Source organism: Lichenostomus cassidix, chromosome 2 (genome assembly GCF_008360975.1).
Source record: "Lichenostomus cassidix isolate B80296 chromosome 2, HeHo_3.0, whole genome shotgun sequence".
NCBI lineage: Eukaryota > Metazoa > Chordata > Aves > Passeriformes > Meliphagidae > Lichenostomus > Lichenostomus cassidix.
Genome location: NC_139482.1, coordinates 35,615,531 through 35,635,501, shown reverse-complemented (window position 1 = coordinate 35,635,501; position 19,971 = coordinate 35,615,531). Strand labels below are relative to the sequence as shown.

Sequence of the window (19,971 nt, the reverse complement as noted above, 5' to 3'; positions counted from 1 at the left end):
CAGGAGCCATGGACAGGCAAGGCTTTGTTATTGGCTGCAGCTGCTTCCTCACAGATTCTGTCATGCCTTGAAGATTTCTGTTAATAGGGTTAATTTCTGAGATGCTGATAAACTGCATTTTGATGGATACCATTTACTTATCTTGTGCTTTTAGAAATGGCAAGCCAGCATATACTATTGGATGCACTTAGCCATGTTTGATAGTCAGTCAGTCTGACAGTCAGCAGTGTGTCAGTGCTGCATTATGCCAAGGTGCACAAATGCTGCAAATGACAAATAACTCCAATTTTGGCACAGACGAAGCTTGCATTAGTTTTGATATTCACAATCTTTTGACACTTGAGCCAGGGTTTAATAATCTGTTTTGTAATTTTGTAAAGATGGCTTTAACCCACAGACAACTAATGGTGTAAAGACTAATCTGAGTAATAGCTAGTCTTTTCATATTGCAAGTTCAAATAAGCAGAGAGATTCTGATGTTGAGATTTCTGTATAAGGTTTTATGCCTGTAATAAAGAAAAGCTTAAAAACAGAGGTCTTCTGAATCATCAGCGTTATGAATGTATGAAGTGGTCAAGTTGAAGTTACAATCAACTTGAGTAATCCAGAATAAAGTTCATACCCCAGATGTGTGCCAAATGATAGAATGTGCACACCATACAAATACGTAGCTTTCCAGGCTTTCATGGTTAGTTTCAATGATAAATTCATATGTTTATGAAAAAAAAATATTACAGACTGACATTTAACGTTAAGGCAATGTTACCATATCATGCTTTAAGAAGAAGATTGGTGGATACCTGTTTTCAATATTTTGCATTCTAGCGTATGACCAACAAAATAATTAAATGAGTCTGAAACAATAGGAAATAGCCATACAATGCAGAAATAAAATTCAGGGTAGAAAGAAGGCTGCCCAACTTGGTAAGAAAGAAGTTAATAGAATAATTTAAAAATAAGGTAGGAGAAATATCCTTTCTCAATGTACCTTCAGCTGTGAAGAACTTCAGTATTTAAGTAAGTAGTAGCATTGCTTCTTAGCCTCTAAGACACTAGATGTTTTATTTTAAGTTCCTATTCGTTAGAACAGCAAAGATATCGAATGAATGCATGCCATGTCAGTGAGCTTTATTTGACAGTTTGAGGGAGCTTTTGTCAAGTGATTTGCTAGAGTATCTTAATATGTCTTGGTACCACAATACCATGGTTAAACTACCACACTGTAATAGATCAGTCCCTTTGCTGCAATTGCCATAGCAAAGCAACAACTAAGAACACTTTAAGATACAATTTATAATCAATCAGGTCCTTAAATAGAAACATATTACCTGAAATCACTGTTCAGTATTCTACCATATTTTCTGCAGTACAGAAATCAAATAATTAAGAAAAGGTACTTCAAGCAAAAAAGATCAACATAAAAAAATAGACTTTTTGGTAGATATTATTAAGTGTTCACTGCCCATTTCAATGTTAAACCATGTTGTTGATTTTGCAGTAATCATAGGAAACAACCTTGGGGATAGCTTATACAACAAAACCAAACTTTCTTTGTTATTGAATGTTAAAAATAATGCTTTTTTCACTATATTAAAGTAAGTGAATCTTAACAATTCAAAATGCAATGAAGTCTCCTGGAATTATTAACCATTTGAGGCTGGATAATTCTTCTATATTAATATAGTGAGAAAAGTGTAGAAAAACAGCAACTGTTTTTTAAAGTGAAGGTTTTGGGTCAGAGGTCGTGATGACAGATAGTAGCAAAGTCATTGCAAAATTCTTCTCTTCTTACTGTTCCAATTTTCCCTCTTTTATAACCTCAACCTTGTTCTTAACAGCTTAATTCTCCGTTTCCCTGTCCCCCTGTCTTTCTCTTGATAGCATTGACTTGCCCTTTTTTATTTCTCCTTCTTCTTTTTACATGCTTCCTATTCAGTGCAGTTCATTACTTACTGCATTTCTTTCTAGCATTCTGTCTCTTTTTCAGTAATACTTTACTCTTTTGCAAGAACAAATTTAAAGCAGTATCACGTTCAAGGATGGTAATACTCCACTGGTTTTCACTTGATTTTTGTTGTGTTGTAGATCACGGCACAGTTTGCACAGCCCTCAGGTCCAACCAACTGCTGTCTCATTCTATTTCTTTTTTCCTTTAAAAGTTTCTGATGCTTTATCAAAGCTGTGTAGGTTTTAAGGTACAGCCACCAAATTTTCTGTGCAGGAGAAGCCTGTTTAGAAAGGATTGTTTGAAAATAAGTTACTTCCTATTTGGTATGCAATTTATTGTCCTCTGAGGGCATATATTCTCTACTGAGTTACCATTCATCTGCTTTATTCTGGACTGACTCAGACGGCTGATATTAAAGCTAAAATAAAGCTGTCAACACTTTGTCAGAGCATGAAAAGTAAAGCGTGCACGTAAAAATTGATGTGCAGAATGACGGGCACTCCTTGGCACTCCTGGGAAGGGGAATCCCACAGTACCTTCCGCAGAAGTGGATACTTGAGATTCTTCTTCTGCTGGAAAAGAAATGAGCTATTGCTGTGTTTATTTGGAAGCCAGTGTTTACAACAAATGACTCGCCTGTACACAGTCCCTTTAGACAATCAGGATTCCTGGGTTGGTCTTTTTTTCACACTGCTGTCTGTCTCTGCAGGAGAAAGATGTGATGATAACACCTATGCCCTTTGCAAGGCCACAGGACATGGGGCCCTCTATTGCTATTGTAGCAAAAGTAAATCAAATTCAGGATCATCTGCTGAAGAAACATGATATTGAGCTATACATGCATTTGAATCGACTGGAAATCGCTCCACAGATTTATGGACTGTAAGTGTTTGCAAAGCATTATTTAATTTAATTCTTTGGGGGTTTTGATTCACTATATTAGGAAATTTTTTCCCTTAAATTTTGGATTAGAGGAATGGGACTAAAGAGGACTTCTCTCTTAGAACTTAATTTGTTTTGTAGCATTCCAGTAAAGGCCACCTACTGTTGTAGTTGTGACAGTGGCATTTCCAGTGCAGGTAATGTCCATTCAGGTACATATTAGACACCCTGATGAAGATTCCTGTACTTAATGAATCAAGGACAGAGTCTCCTTGGAATTTTCCTATAGGAACACATGCGATAATAGGGCACAAAAAACTATTAGCATTGACTGGTTTATTTACTTAATTTTATCACCAGTTTAATATCAGTGTATCAGTTTAATGTACCCCTATTATGTTATGGGGTTTTGGGTGCTGGTAGGAGAGGGGGAGGGGAGTGGCATGTTAAAAGTAAAGGGATGGGTATAATAAATTGTCTGTGTACAGAATCTGCCCAGGTATTCCCTTTTCCATGAAGCTGTTTCATACCCAGTCAGCTGGTTGTGTATTGTATCTCCCCCTTTCCAGGGGTGTGACTTTGGATGTGGCCTTATCCATGTGTTTGTGCAGCATTGAATTCAAACCTTTTATAGCTGCTGTAGTCAGTCTGGGTCAACACAGAGTGCAATTTGTGTGAACCATGAGCAGTGGTGAATAGACTGTGGTTTTGAAGAAGAATCTTGCCTTCATTGTCTGGAATTCTAGACATTTGATTCATTTTGATCATTCCTTAAGGAGTTGGCAAGCCATATGTGCAGTCACAGGGACAGAAAAAAATGACACTTTTTTAATTTTTTTTTTTTGGTAGTGATTTAAAGTAAGATTGGCTTTGCCTGAAATAAAAAAAAATAATTTATAGGTGTGAATTTCCAAATGTAATTGTGGATTATAACAACTCAATAGAAAATAGAGAAAGGGTAGGAAAAGGTGACTGTGTAAATGTCAGACCATAACTGCAATGCTTAACACTTAAGTCTAATTTGATGTTACTATAAAATGAAAAAATGCTGCAACATAATACACTCTCAAGAGAAGAGTTGAACTACCTATTAATAACTTACATTAGGAAGATAAATGTAATTCTACAAAACTTACTTAAATACATTTTATAGGTATGAGTTACATGGGGAGGAAAAATAAGGCAAGTACACTCAAGGTATTAAAAGTACAAAGAGGACAGATTGTCCTATTATAGTATTTTTTGCACAGTGTATTTTCTTAATATCTTCACTAGTCTGGAAAAGAAAGCAAGCATCCTTAATAAACTTCAGGGATAGTAATGAATAAGTAAGCTGTATAAATATCAAGGAAAATAAAAATACATTGTTTCATTTATGAAGACTTATGAAAACAAAGAGAGAATAAAATAAGTTAAACTTCAGAAATTTGCAAACAGATATTTTGGGGCAAAAATAATTTGTAATGTAGGTATTCACGTCAGTTTAAGATTTTGCCTTTCAGTAAGAAAAATAATTGAAAGAAAAAATTATACTTTAGCTCTAAACATAATATTATAATAACAGAAGAATGATGCAGTCTGGTGTGGCATAAATAGAACTGAATCTGAATAAAGAAATTTACAGTTAAGAGAATGAATTATGAGAGAGAGCTTCAGGCTGACTATCAGGGAAACCTTACTAACAGGGTGCTGTTAGACTGTAAAATAATATATCAAAATTAACCAAGGAAAAACCATCAGAATATTTTAAAAACAGACTTTGAAAGGCTCTCAGAAATGGGTGGTATCATACAGACAGAGTCTGCACTGGCAGAAGAGGAAAGTAGGTTACCTGTGAGGTCATATCCTTCTCTGATTTCTGATTTAATATAGAGGACAGGAGAGAAAGAAAGGGAAAGGAGAATGACTGTGTTGTATTATTCTCACCTTTAATGATGTCTGAACTCTTCAGAGAAGTAATTTCTAGTAGTGAGCCAGCTGACAGTCTGAGATGCTGTATCTTTTCCTGTATTTAACATTTTTGAACTAGAAACAGCATTTCTTAAACAACATAGTTTATTAATAATTGCTTAACCTAACCAAAGTGCAGAATTCATCTGAGTTTTTTGTTGAAGTTTATTGTTTTGCTGAAGATTTACCAGCAATAAATATTCATCTGTCAACCTTGATACCACTCAAAAAATATACAAATGGCAGAAGGAAGTCTGGGAACTTTGCTCAAAAGATATTATGGCATTCCTGGAGAACAGGATCAACATGAAAGGCCTGTATTTAGTACCAGTCTACCCTAACCTGTACAAGTTATAAAGTTCACTTCTTTTAAAATACAGCATTTTATACTTTGCATCCTTCTATAACCTTCTGGGGCAAGGCAGAAACTATTCTTTGCATTTTCCTACTGTTGATTCCATCCTTCGATGTTCTTAAATGCTTCTTTTTATTTCTCAAACACCAGGAAAAATTGTTCTGTTGAGACGTCAGGTACCCCAGCTGGTTGTGCATTTCCATGTTCAGAAACTGTCCTTTACAATAAAATGTAATATACACTTCCTGAAATCATGCCTACGTGCTTGCAAGATCAAATTTAACAGGCATTTCGGTACATGTGGCACGACTCATTAATTTTGGTTGCTGACCAGTTTTGAAGTTTTAGCTCAAAGCAATGGATTGCCTTCTCTTCCAGAGCACAGCAGTGAACAGACTTCACATTCCCTGGCTGTCTCATTCCATGGCTGATTGGGAAGAGGGCTCAGTTAGGTACAGCAAGTTATATTCAGGTCCTGGCTATGCCACACTTCTGTGCTCTGGAAGTTCAAGTTGGTGTCACAGAGAGAAGCAGCCTTAGCACAGGAATTTCTGTATCTGGAATTTTTGAGACTGCACTTTCATTCACTTGCAGTCAGCCACTGCTTGTCCCTGTGATAATTATTCAGCTGCTATTAATATCAGCTGAAATTGAACCAGCAATACAGAGATAAAGGGTTTGTGCCTTATCATTCCTCAGTCTTCTTTCTTTGCCATGTGTCTAGCCTGGACTCCAAGATAATGTTTTGCAGAATAACATTGTTTCATACTCGTGGTAGTAGTGTGAATAGTCTAACCAAAGTATAATAATTACCTAATCATATCTAATTTTGTACTTTGTAAAGTCAAGTACAAGAATGGTTTGAAAAGAAAAGAGAATTGATTACATTAACAGTTCAGTGACATGCTTCCTGATAATAAACTTTTCTCTAAATAAAAAGAAAAAATTGCTAGGATTAAACAGAAAGATTGGATACTCCGAAGGGTTGACAGATTGAATATTCAGTTTAATTCTAAAATTAGATGAGTTAACAATGATTAATGTCCTAGATTAAATGGTACTCTGATGTTAATTTCTTTGACCCTTATATCTAATTCGTGTTAACGTACAAAATAATTATTGCAAAACGATACTGCATTTTCTGCAGTGGTCAGTGTTTGCAGGGACAAATTAAACAGGTTGTGCTCTCAGCTTGAGAAAGGACAGGGTTTGAGGAAAGTCTTCATATACCTGTATTTTAGGACATTTTCTTCCATTTAAAGGAATTTGTAGTAGGCAATTTCTTTTACATCTCACTGAAAAGATGGATGAGTTGGAAAGGTCCCACATAATATCATTATTACTGCTTTATTTTATGTACTGAGGGTGAATTATATTGCACCAAATGAATTTCTCATGGAACTGCTTGCAGTAAGTACAGCCAGATCATGTAAATATATATGATACAGTTGTATAGAAATAATACACAGAAAGATAATGACAAGGCATAAGGATAAAAAGCTTTATTTAAGAACAAAAATCAAATGTTTGCATAAACTCACCAGCTTCTGCATCATAACACTGATGGCAGTATTATACTGATAAAGCAAACTCTTGCTAAGCACATATCCAGCAGACAATAAAGCACATGCAGAAGCAAGCATAAATATTTCATGGTGGCTTTAGCTCAGTACAGAAATGGCCTTCTCAGAACATTCAGCGGCAACGGCTCTGCCTCCTGCTGCTGCCCTGCTCTGCGACCATCAATCAGAGAGATGCTGCCCTCTGCATCTCCCAGCCCTGTAGGCTGGGACCACCATGGCACTTCAGAAGGAAGCCTATTGCAGGAAGCAAAGAAATTAAAAACAAAAGAGAAGGGTGCAAGCTAAGTTGCAGGGCAAACTAGGCACGAGTGTGGGTTTGAAGATAGCATTGGAAAGGTTATGTTTCGGTAAAGTCAACAGCAGATGTGCTGTTCCTCTATCACTATTCTTAGTTGCTTTGCTATGAGCACTGCTGTGGGGCATCCACCTGTTTTAGTTTCTCACCCATGCCATTATGGTACCAGGCAGTATTCTTTTGCGTAATCAGATTGGTCTCTGGAGGGAGAATTTAAAGGATTTTACCTGTGTAGTAAAGGAGCATAAATCATACTCATTGTATCTGAAAAAAAAAAAAAAACTCTAGTTATCAGAATAAGAAATCCTTATGATCTACAGTAAAAGTAGATCAAAGATCAGTCTGCTAAGGAGAACTTTTCTGATCATCCAGGGTGCCTGAGTTTATTTTGGATTCTCACACTTCACCAAAAGAAAATGAGATAATATATGACATGGTCCAAACCCATTACATTTCCTCTGTAGCTTTTAATCCAGTGTCATCAATCAATTGGACAGCAATTACAATGAAAGCAACTTTGAGCTATTGTGCACGTAGTAGAGGAACCACCAAAACCTGGCCTTGCTATTAAAAGGCAAGTATCTGGCAGTGAGTATCTAGCAATGGGTAAGAATAAGCAAATACGAAGTCTTTCTGAACAAAGCAGTAATTCTCATTTGAATGTCCAGGCCCAAATTAATCACAAACTTAGTATCTGAAATTGCTGTTGGTTTCCAGTACTTATTTTCTGTTTGAATTAAACAAAGCATTATATATAAAACAGATTTTAATGGACTGTAAATCCCAGCTTGTCTGTCAGTAGAGGGCTTGTTGAGGACTTAATGCCAGATGACCAGGCCTTTCTAAGAAAGGTTACTGTCCACTGCTGGTCCCACAAATTACAAGATACAGTCCACTGGATTTTTAGATAAAGCTTTTGGGGATGTTACTATGAATTGTATCTTGCATAGTGAAAAAAGTACTGTAAGAGGAAACCTTTCTAAGTTAGGCGGCAGAGAGAAACACATCTGAAGCTACTTCAGAAAGCTACCATGTATTTTAGTGGAGACAGGGATTGCCTCATCTACTGCTGACATACCAGTTGTACTGTGATGGTTTACTAATTCAAATTACTTCCTCTCTGCCAATAAATGACAATTCTTGAAGATCAGGGTAGGTATCTTACCTCAGGCAGCAAGCAGATCCTGCTTAACTCTAAAAGCTGCTTTTCTTCTGTTTTGAAGTGAGACTACTCACCGTTTCATGTTCTTAAATGATAGATGTTTGTTCCTTGTTGTTGAGTTCCTCAAAAAGCTTTCTAGTTCATTGACTGAAAAAAATATATATTTAATTTTGTGCTGCTTCTTGTTGTGTATTAGGTTGATAATTAGAGTATGATGAACTTGTGATTTTATCCTTTTCCCCAACTGTCACAAACAGTATTTTAGTCTTGCCTCTGACTTTAAGATTTTAACATGTAAATAATGTAAAAGACCACTCTGTAAACAGAATGAAGGATTGGTTGAGGTGTCAAAAGTGTTTGTCAGAGTTTTACTCTCCTGCTGCATAATTATGTGCTGAGATGATAATGAGTAGTACTGGATGTCTGTGAGGATGGAATGCAGATTTGTCATTTTGTTGCTCCTTGATGCAGGTGATGTGCTTCCCATATGAAGTACTGGGAGTTATCTTTATCTGGGAAGGGAATGAGCAAGGAAGCATCCATTTTGACTTTTGTCACGTACCCTAAACAAAAAAACCAAACTGGTAGCATTAAACATAAATAGGCTTAGAGACCACTGGATTTGAATAGAGTTAGTATCTCCTTAAACCTGTGATGAATTTAGTAGGAATACAGAGGAAGTTTGGAAGGCTGTCTTTGGTTTTTTGGGTTTTTTTCTTTCTGGCTTTTTTTGGGGGGGTTTTGTTGTTTTGGGTTTTTTTTTACTTACATAGACAGTAGCTGTTGACTGTAAAAGCAGAACAATGTATGGAGAAGTTCTACTCCAGTAAGGAATTTAAGGTGCCATAAATCAAGTATTTACTTCCCCATGGCTTCCTTTATACTTGAATCACATCAGCTGTTCAGGTTATCCAGGTACTGTTTAATTTAGTGCATCATTTTGTTTCTTTCAATAAGGTGGAACTTAGTCTAGAAAACATCTTGGAAATTGGTGCAAAAAAGGCAGTAAGTAGGTCAAGTAACTGTTGCAGAAAGTAATTATCTCAGCATATGCCTGAAAAATGAAACTGTGCTAATATGCCCATGCTGACATGATGTTAGGAGGCAAAATACAGCACTTTGGACTTAAGCATTTGCTAGTAACCAAGACATTTCCTGTAGAATCCAGTCCTGTGGATAATTCTTGTTTTGGTTAACTGTACTTCATTCTCACTGCTTATTCTTACTGAGTCTGTATGAATCATGTTAGTATGGGCAAGCAATCACATGTGACTGGCAAGTCCTTAATTTTCCTGTGAAGACATAACTTTAGAAATGATAAGGAAGTACTGGAGAGAACCATGTGCACCATGCAGCAGGGAAAGATCATCCTGTCATCAGTCCTTAAAATAAAAGTCCATATCCAAAAGCAGTCTGAAGACTAATACAAACAGTTGTTCACCCTCGAAATCTTTCCCATCATCTTGATACAATTAAAAAGGAGCCACACAAAGAGGACCCTCTGCTAGAATCTAACAAGAGCAATAGCAAGAGATAGTAAACACTATTTAACGCTTAAGTTGTTAAATTTGGAAGTTATGCGCAACTGGGATCTAGTGGGTAATGCAGATAAGAAAATTTTGTTTGAAATCTTTAAACAGATTAGCATGAAATACTTATATGCATAATGTTGGCCTGTTGGAAGCAGAGGTAAATCTCATTTTAAAAAAACCTAAGTTTTTAATACTTAGTCATTATTCCAAGTCAGAACAAACTAGGCCATTTTGGATTTTTATAGGGGGGGAGAAGGATGACAAGGTATTGGATTTGAGAAAAAAGCAATAGTTAGTGAACTGCCTTAAGGTGTGGGATGTCAACGTAGAGATAGCACAGTCTTTAGTCTGAGTCTCCCTTGGCCTAGGAGGACTTGTTAATCATCTGGCTCTTCAGGGTCATTTCCATCTGAGTTCTTCATTTTAGCAGAAAATTATATCCTGAAACCACAATTCATCACTAATGAAAATGTTGCTGAAAATTAGTGAAATAGTAATTCTGCAGGAATACGGCCAGTCTGCATTTTCTCTAAAAGCGTCTGATTGCCCAGTAGAATGCAGTTAATTGGGAAAATGAAAGGCAGGGTAGTGTCAGCATTGGGAAGAATACTTCCTTTTTGGGTTCTCCCCACCAAAGTAATAATTCACCAGGTAGTCAAGTCACTCTGCTTCCACTTCAGATACCAAGATTAGTTCTTGGGTAGCCATTTCTACCTCTCTGGACAATGCTCCCCCTGCCCTTCAGTCTAAGCAGATGTTACAGACTGAGGTGACGGGTTTGGGCGGGGGAGGTAGAAAAGGTGGGGAATCCTTTAGACAACCTGTATAATTTCCCTTATACGTTCTGAATTTTTTCTTGCAGTTGTTTTATTGGGAATTCATGAGTTGGAAAGATGGAAGACAGTGTCAAAGTCATGCAAGAGTAAAAGATCCTGCCCTGAAAATAATGCAACAGTCTGTCCTAATTTTTAAAATGGCTGAGCTGGATCGTAGTTCTCCATGACCTTGTGAACCTCTTTCCAACATCTTGTTAGAGTCATAGAAGCTTCATCAATAAAAAAAAAATCTTGTTTCAAATAGGTGCATGCCTTGAGTATCTTTTCTGGTTCTGATGTGGTTTTGAGCAAGAATTTTTAAAAGTATCCTATGAAATATTAAAGCAAGCCATCCATATCCGAAGAATAAAATCCATTAGCACAGGTCACAGGAATAGGTTGCTCAAGAGTAGAGCTGTTAATTAGGGTGCACAATTTTGTGTAACTTTTGCATATTGTATGAATTCACTATATTTTAGTCTAGGTAAAGCATGAGAAATGATGTTTGAGAGACATTTCTAAGAATAGAATTATTTTGCCAAACTAATGTTGTAAAAATGGGGAGAATATTTCATAACACCTCGTACTGAATGTACTATCAAGAGGCCCTAAAGGGTTAAGCTACATAACTTAGCAGGAAGGCTCCACAGATTTTGGCAAGAAGAGAAAATCTGTGCACAGCATTGCAAAATAGAATTGTCTAGTGAAAAAGAACAAAAGCAGACAAGAGTAGGAGCTGGTTTTCAATACATATTTCTAAATCAATGAATGAGTCATGCTTGAATCTTTACAGAAAGCCAAGGGTGCTGCTCTTCTATATTCTTCCTCTGAAAACACTCTTAACATAGCATTTGCAGCTTGGTATTGACTGCCAGTGACAGCTTCCTTGAATTTCCAGATAGCACTATTTCTAAGGAAAAAAGGCAGTGGATGCACCTAGACTTTTTTTACTCACAATGGAAAGTATTGACAGTGGAATAGCAATTCTTCCCAAATTTCAGAGAAGCAAAATGGCATCACCCAATGTAACATCAGCTTGAGAAGTTCATGAGAGAGCATTGCCGTTCATAGACCTTTATACTGTCACTTTCAATGATCTGCTTTTCTTTATTTCTTATCACCTTATTTGAAATTAGGACCATGGTTAGCATACTTCCTTTAATTACCTTTTATATAATTTTTTTGTCTGAAAAAGTGTCCAATACAATAATCTTTGAATGCCACAGAAGCAATGGCTTTTGCTCTTGGTATAAGGGGAGAGAGAAAAGAAATTTCGTCTTTTCTGCTTTTTAAGTTCACAATATAATATAATGCAGAAAATACAAGATAATGAAACTCCCACAGCTTCTGATTGCTGTTACTCCTACCAATAATGCTACCAGGGTTTTATTAACAGAAGTGGAGAAGTTAGTAAAAAATATTTCCATACTTTGGATAAATCTATACACATACCCACATGTGTAGTGTAGCAGCAGAACTGTGCAACATGTTGTATGTTATGAAATATCATTGCAGTGTTTAAATCAAGATTCCACACATCTAAATAAAGTCTTTAGTTGTATAAAGCATACATCAGTGAATGTTGGGTGAGCTGTTAGAGTCTGAGCTTGGGCCTTGCAGTTTATTCTATTTCTAACAAGTAGATGTAGAAATGACACACAAAGTCGGTAATAGCAGTTTTGGGGAGTTTTTTTACTAATGCAAAAACAGTTAACTAGAAGTACATGGGACATCTTGAATGAGAGAATTCTCATTGTCTTACTTATCTATGAGAGAAATCAAAAAAGAATAATGTCAACAGAAGAACACAATTCTCACAGAAAATTTGCAACATAACAATGCGCTTAATATCTAGAAATGTTAATGATGACTGAGTTATATTTGTATAGACTGAGCAGCAGAAAAGATAATGGCACATTTTACCTTAGCAATTCTTCTATTACTATTAATGGCTCAACATGCTACTTATTGAAATATTGTTTAAAAGAATTGAAATTGATTTAATTATCCTTTTTCTTATTTCAATAACTGTAATCAGAAAAACCTTTTTAATAGTGTAATCCCAAATCTAGCTGAAGTACTTAGTTATACATCCTGCTTTAATGTACATCTGAGCTGAGCTCTGGGGCTCTCATGCTGAAATACATTCCGTGATTTATCTTCTGTCTAAACTATTTCTTACATTATGACTCTGTGCTGCAGCCTTTGATATTCTCTGTGACATCATGAGACAGCTGTGTTACATTGTGTTTAAGCAGTACTAAACCTTTAAACTTTAAACGAATATTTTTCTTCTCAGAGGTATAAATAGAATATGTAATAAGCATCTGTGGGATATGCAATTAATGTCACTTGTGAGGAAAGACCTTCATGATGCACTTGGGTTTTGGCACTCTTAAATTATGAGCTCTTTACTACACTCATGGGATAAATTCCATATCCCCCAGATGCTTATTATGTATCTTCCATCTCCCTTAATTCCTATTAGCTGGATTAGTAGTTGTTGTGATGTTGAGGTTTATGGTAATTTAACTGGGGTGGTTCTCAGTGATCAATAAATAAACTTCAAAAGTTTAGTAATTTTGATTTTCTAGCAATTCCAGTGTGTATATAGCTGTAACAGTTTATATTAAGTGCTTGTTGGATATACCAAAAACTTTGGTCTTCTGTACACTCTGGTCTATCCATTACCTAAATTTAAAAAAAACAACCAAATTTATGAAAGCAAAAGATTTCAGTAGCTGAATTGCTATGTTGTGACTAAGATGGGTACTGTTAGCACCCACAAATGTTCAAAAAAATTAGTTTACATAGAGAATAAATATTTTTTGCTAAATGAGGTTATTGATAATGTTCTAGTCACAGTCATTATCTGGAGAGTTTGTCAAACTGGTACAGAATGGCCTAGATTAGTTGTCAACTCAGGAGCAAATAAGATTTTTAAAAGACTCAATAAAGTCCAGTGATTAATTGCTATATATTCTGATTCATGCCTATCCCATTTTATCTAATTTAATAAAAGTCTAAAATGATGATTAATCCTTTCACATCAGCAGTTGCTGGTACATCCATTACATGTCCAATCTGAATTCCTCTGCCAAGGAGTTAACTACTATTTTGAACTTGGTGTGAAAAATATCATTATGAATTTCATTAACCTGATCATCAAATTTAAAAAAGTCAACTCGTAAAATCCATTACTACATATCATGCATCGAAGATTAAAAACTGGTCCTTGGTGGGCAGGAATAGCCAGGATTTAATTCCCACAGCATATGTTTAAAGTGCTCATATGACATTATTGTATCTGTAATTATCAGAATTTTATGTTTATTAACCCAAGTGAATTAAGAATCTTGTTTTGCGTAGAATTTAGCATGCGTGTTAAATTGACCATTAATTCAGAGCTTATCAATGTATATGTATTTACCACAAATGCAAAGATACTTGTTTAACATATTATAATAATTTTAGCTTTCAGAGAATTGCCTTCCTTTAATTTTTCCTTCTCAGATGGAGTAATTTACTTTTTCAGTGCTTCAAGTTGTCCATCTTGGTGTGGATCCCCATTGGTGACAGTGATATAAATGTTACTTGGAGTAGTCCTTCTGTGAGAAACTCAGAGTATTTCATATTAGCACTGTGTCTCAACCATAATGATAACTCTGTCTTCCTCTTCACTGAGGTGCTTTTTTCCCATCCATGGTTAGATCCAAGAGAGACACCTCTCCATGCTCTATGATAAACATTCCTCTGCCTAGAAATAGCCACAAAGCCTCGCAGCCCTGCAGATTAAGGGTGGGTTTGTGAGCGTTTTTTTTCCTTTTGTGAGGGTTGCTCAAGCTGGGAGTTTACTAAATGCATGAAAAATAGCCAGCTGGAGAGCTCAGAGAAGCTGAATTCCCCCATCTACTTGGCAAACTGGGCTGGAGTCCCAGTGACTCTGCAGACACCATGTGAACCCCATCCCAGTGCTGGGGCAAGGCATGGAGTGCCAGCATTTTCCTTAGGAAACAGCAGCCACGGCCTGGCCAGTGCCCCAGCAAAGCCCACCTGAGCTGTGTCCAAGGGGTAAATGCTTTTAGAGTGGTGTATGGAATGCACCACAGGAAAAAACAGAAAATAGTTGGGACACACAGCTGGTCTCTGGGTTGTTTTTCACTCGTGGCCACAAGCTGCAGACCCACAGTTGGCTCCCAGCAGAGGGATGAAAGTCACATGGTTTGAGAAAATAGGAACGGTGGGCATTTTGCCAAGCCAAAACCATTGCTATTTTATTATTTCATTTTAGTCTCTTACAGGAACAAATGTGAGAGAGCACCTCCCTTCTGCAGGAGTTTCCTGCGGCAGGAGCCGCTCGGGCTGCAGCTGTAGATGGAGGCTCGGCAGGTGCAGCAGGCAAAGCCCCTGTGAGCAGCCGGCTGCGGCTCTGCTCTGCGCTTGGCACGGCCCGGAGCCGAGCTGCTTCACACTGCCATGGCTCTCACTGTGTGCTTCACAGCTTGCTCTAGTTGCACCCTACACATTCCTCCTTGGCCGGTCCTGATGGCTTTGCCCAGTCTACCTTAGCCCTGCTCAAATGTTCTGCAGAGAGAACATTCTGTGTTGCAAAACCTTTCTGCATGGGAAGGGTTGTCAAACATTGAAACGGGCTGCCCAGGGGAGTGGTGGGATTGCTGTCCCTAGAGGTATTTAAAAGAGGTGTCTGTGTGCCACTTAGGGATGTGGTTTCATGTTGGACTCGGCAGTGCTAGTTTGGACTTGACAATCTTAGAGGTCTTTTCCAACCTCAGTGATAACACAATTCTATAAAAAACAGGTTAAATTAGAGTGGAAAGGCCCTTTTTTTTATCTACAGCATATCTACCTGGTGAAACATGCTTTTCTTCATCCATTTGCAGACAACTAGTATCACTATTTCAATGGGTAGTCGTGGCAGTGCAAAAAGTGTTTCAGAACAGCCAAGTGATTCATCTGAGATGTATATCACATATTCAGATTATCAGCTGTTGGACTTGGAAACACACATTTGTATCATAGTACAGCTTAGATCCTACTAGTATGAAGAAAGAAGAAGAGCACCTAGGTGATTTTAGTCTTGGATGGACCAAAATTTCTTTCTAAGGCTCACCTTTAATTAAAAAAACAGTTCCATTGTAAAATCCTTGCATTTATCAAACTTCTTAATTAAATTAGCTTTAACCTATCTTTTGATCCATCTTTGATCTAAATTAGCTTTGGATCTATTAAATATTGGACTTAGAGCATCGTTTTCTTCTAGGAAATGGTTTAAATCATCTGTCTGCAGAACTTCACATAAACTCTGCCAGCCTGAGTAAAAAATCCTCAATAGAGGTTGGAGGTGAATGTATATGATGTAGTGGCAGCTATCAAAAATTTGTCTTTATAATTTATGGGCTAAAATAATACCCAGCTATATTTTATAGGGCCCTTCCTATGAAATTCTGTAACTTGTATTTCTTTATGAACGCTATAGAGAATTGTTTTCTAAACTTTGTGGAAGAGTTAATTATCTACTGTGGAAAAAACAAGCAATGCTACATTTCCTTAAGAAAGCTTTAAGAGCTTAAGACCTTTTTTTAATTTTAGTCTTCTTTTTTTTTACATTTCAGCAGTTCCCATTCCACTGAAAAATTTCAGGTATCATTAGCTGGCTTTTGGTGTGTGTCCATTCCTGAAAAAATTGCAGTATTTTCTCTTGTGATGCTTTCAGTAAATGGCATTTGGCTTGAATGCTGAAGCACCTCACAAGAGAAGTCATCTGTAGTAAAATATTTCATATATCTGAATCTTCCAAGTACCCAGTCACTTATTTTTTATAAAATCTCAAAAACTTGTAACAGTTACAAAGTTTTCATAATTAGCACATTTAGTTTGGTAGCAAACTAAACTACCATCAGAAGACAAGACAACGTGGTAAATATGTGGTTAGTAAAGAGGAAGAAAGTTTGAGAGATGGTTAAATGACATACTGTGTGAAGGTTTTGCTGGAAAGGGAGGAGAATGTGGGAGGGAGGAGATGGAGAGACCAGACATAAGCCCTCACCACCTGAATTGCTGAACCTGGAGAATATGAGGTGTGTTTGCAGTGTAGCTCAGTCATTAAATAATTCACAAGGGTTTATCTCATATGGCCAGTTGCAACACTCGCCTGGTAGTCAAAGGATGAAATAAATATCCACTGTGTAAACCTAAGCATATGTAAAATAGGTAAACACAAATAGCCTTGAACACAGTTTCTCATTCTTTGTGTATGTGTAGGTGGGGATAAAGTCTTATATATGCAGAAACTGTTAAACCCCAAATTATTTAGCTAACTCCTAAGTAACAGAATGGCAAAAAAAAAATCTGGTTCAACTGATTTCGCTATGAGTAAGGGGAGAAAGAAGGTTCTTCTTTTTTTCCTGTTTCCTCTAGTTATAAAAATTACAGTGATTACACATCATAAAGCCTATCTGTAATAAAACGCATCAGCTGGCCAAGGTTTTCATCGCTCACTCAATAATCCATTAATACAGCAACGCTGCCCAGGCATCTTTATAATACCAACTCGGAGGTAATTTTAATCAGCTAGACCAGCTGGTATTTAACAGCAGCTGCTGGAGACGCCACAAATATACTCAATAGCTGACATCTTTATTTGCAGTTTTTCAAGGGGAGAAGAGATCCTCCTGTGGTTACTTATATTAAGCTTCTTTTTTTTTTTATATGAGTATTGGTACCGGAGGGTAATACCTGAATGAAAGCAGGAATAGAGTTAATGCGAAAAATAAAAAATACATTCTTGGAGTCAGAGGGCTTTTTCATGAAGTCCTCCTCATAAATGAACAAAAAAATTAAGCGTGGATGCCAGCTTTGTTGGAGTTTAGAACCTTTTCCTGGTACATTTACACTAATCTCAGACATGGCTTGCGGCATAAAATGTACTCTGCAGTGCTGCATCGCCCTGTCTTACTGAAGCTTTCCTGTCTCTCCACGATATAAATATGTGATAAATAGTGCTCTTGGTAGGGAAAAAAGTGATGCTTGCTCACATGTGTGCAATTTTAACTGACACGTACTTCTTTTGTCCTCAGTTTTGGCTTAGAGCGTCTGCATGCAGGAGTGTGTATGTATATATCTATGCTTAAAGACATGGGTGTTTGTGTATAAATAATATACAATATGTTTATTTGTACTTCTCATCTCTTATAAGGCTAGAGATGAAATCAGCAACTGAATAAAGCACCGCTCTCTGCAGCAGTAAACGCAGAATACTATTTCACATTGGATTTGTGGGGGGGAACAAGCAGAGGCAACATGAAGTTAACAGTCACAAACACATTATAAATAAAAATTTAATTACACTTGGGGGAGCTTGGCTTACAAAGCTCACAAATCCATAATGGAGCTTGCTGGTAATAAAGGCCTGATCTGTTTGTTAAACTCCAATATTCCTGTCCTCTGTATCTGTTCTTTTATATAAAACTTCAGTTTCTCCATTGATTACCAATTGCAAAAAAGACTGACTTCACTAGTAAACAGGTTTTTTTTCTGTCAGATACCAAATGCCATATTTCTTTATTAAGAAAATAGTTATGACTCCTAGGTAGGGCAGGGGAGGTGCCATGAGAAGTGTAAATATATCTATTTTTGTTGACTATTTATAATATGTCATGGATGAGATGTGTGTTTAATATGAATTTGAGTTTGTGGAGATAGGCTTTTGTTAATTTATGAACAAATTCTGAAGTAGCTGCTTCTTTGTAATGAAGATTTCAAGAAACACTAGTAAATAGTTTAAATTAATGTAAACAGTGAAGAAAATACAGTACTGTTAAGCTGGTATGTTTCTAGGACAGTAACAGTAAAAAGTAGTACATAGTTTTTCTTCATTTTTCGTCTTTCTTTTCACTTCAAAATCTCATGTTGAAAAAAGTTGATGGTGAAAAAGAACAAACCTGAGTACACAGATAACAAATCCCTAGACAAATTTGGGGCTATAGTAGTCATTTGCAGGTACTCATTTGTTAGTCCCAGTGAGTTACCTCTCTGTAGTCAAATACGGATCTGTCTGAGACTGTGATTGACTACTGCAAATTAAAATCCAGTGACAGAATGGATTACTGAGGTTGCAGTTTGACTAAAAAATACTTAGCAAGCATGTTTTCTCTTATTTGTAGTGAAAACATTCTGTTGAAGTTTGTTTAGTATGTTTGACAACAGACAGTTTGATATATTGCTGGGCACAGCAGTAGGTTGGACTTGAGTGGTATTAGCTTTCACTGTTTTGATTAATTGTAATTGTTTCGATGAAAAGGCATGTTTTACGTACAACTCATAGTTCTGGAAAACAGAAGTCAACTTGCAAGATCTGTAATTACTGTTCTGAGTTAGCATATAAAAAAGCTTGGAGAACATGCAGGCAAATCACAGTAGGGTTTTTTTGTATGTCTGTTTATTTTGTATGGGATTGCATTTTGTAGCTTTTATACACTGTTTCTTGTCTGAGGAAATAAATCTTAGTTTTTATCTCTTCTTGTATGCTGCAGTGTGCTGTTAGATATATTTCTGAGTTCCACATTGTAGTTTCAATCTTGGTATGGTGAAATTTTTAGTATGTTTTCTGTCATCAGTAACAACAACAACAAAAGGTCGACCTGGAGACTCCCTTGTCTCCTCACATCCCTGCATATTCCTGAAGGGAAGGAAAGTGTGTCTGTTCATCTTTAAATTCTGTTTTCTCTGGTTAGAAAAAGACTGCTTTCTCCCACTCTCGGAATGAATTTTCTAGTTTTCCTAAGATTCTTCTTTTTTTTTCTTTTTTTTAATAAATATTTTATTTTCAGTGTATCATCAGCAAAGGGAAATAGATGATTATTTTTGTATTTAGGTAAAAAAAATATTTCAATGATGTATTCAGATGTAAGCCAATACCAGCATAGTAAAAGATGTCAACTATTATTACTAATACCATCTTTCATTTATACAGTGCTTTCATCCTAAAAGATTGTGGTTTCTAGAAAATGTAGATTTAAGCCAAAAACACAATTAAAAATATATCTCCTTGTCCTAGCATGTTAGCTTCGAAGTACTGTTTGTCAGTTTAACAGACAGTATCAAAATACCTTTCTTCTGCTTTGCAGATGCAAAAATGTACCATGAACTGAATATGCTGAAAGTACTGTTAAACCATCTCTAGAAGGAGAGAAAATTGGTTTTATAGGTTCCTCATTTTATGACATGCTTTCTTCTCAGATTTTAATATTTTGCAACATGTTCTGAAAGGAGAAATGAATAGATAGTGGTTTTCTATATCTGAAACATGTAGGGGCATCACAACCTACCTGAATTGTTCCCTAGACAGTATTAAAAAGAAAGCAGTAATATCTAAATTGTAGAGGGAGGCAACTAGGTTTCTAAGTGTGGTGCCAATGTTTGTAGTCAAC

At 36.5% G+C, this 19,971-nt stretch overlaps 1 protein-coding gene across 7 annotated transcripts in view; it reads left to right on the top strand.

The window, feature by feature from the left end:
• Positions 1-19,971, top strand: part of TBC1D5 (TBC1 domain family member 5) — a 313,036-nt gene that overhangs the window by 188,842 nt on the left and 104,223 nt on the right. For all 7 annotated transcript variants that reach the window (XM_085051059.1, XM_085051056.1, XM_085051058.1 and 4 more), the window contains one exon: positions 2,658-2,830. In XM_085051059.1, coding sequence (XP_084907185.1) covers positions 2,658-2,830 — 173 coding nt within the window. The remainder of the gene's footprint in view (positions 1-2,657; positions 2,831-19,971) is intronic.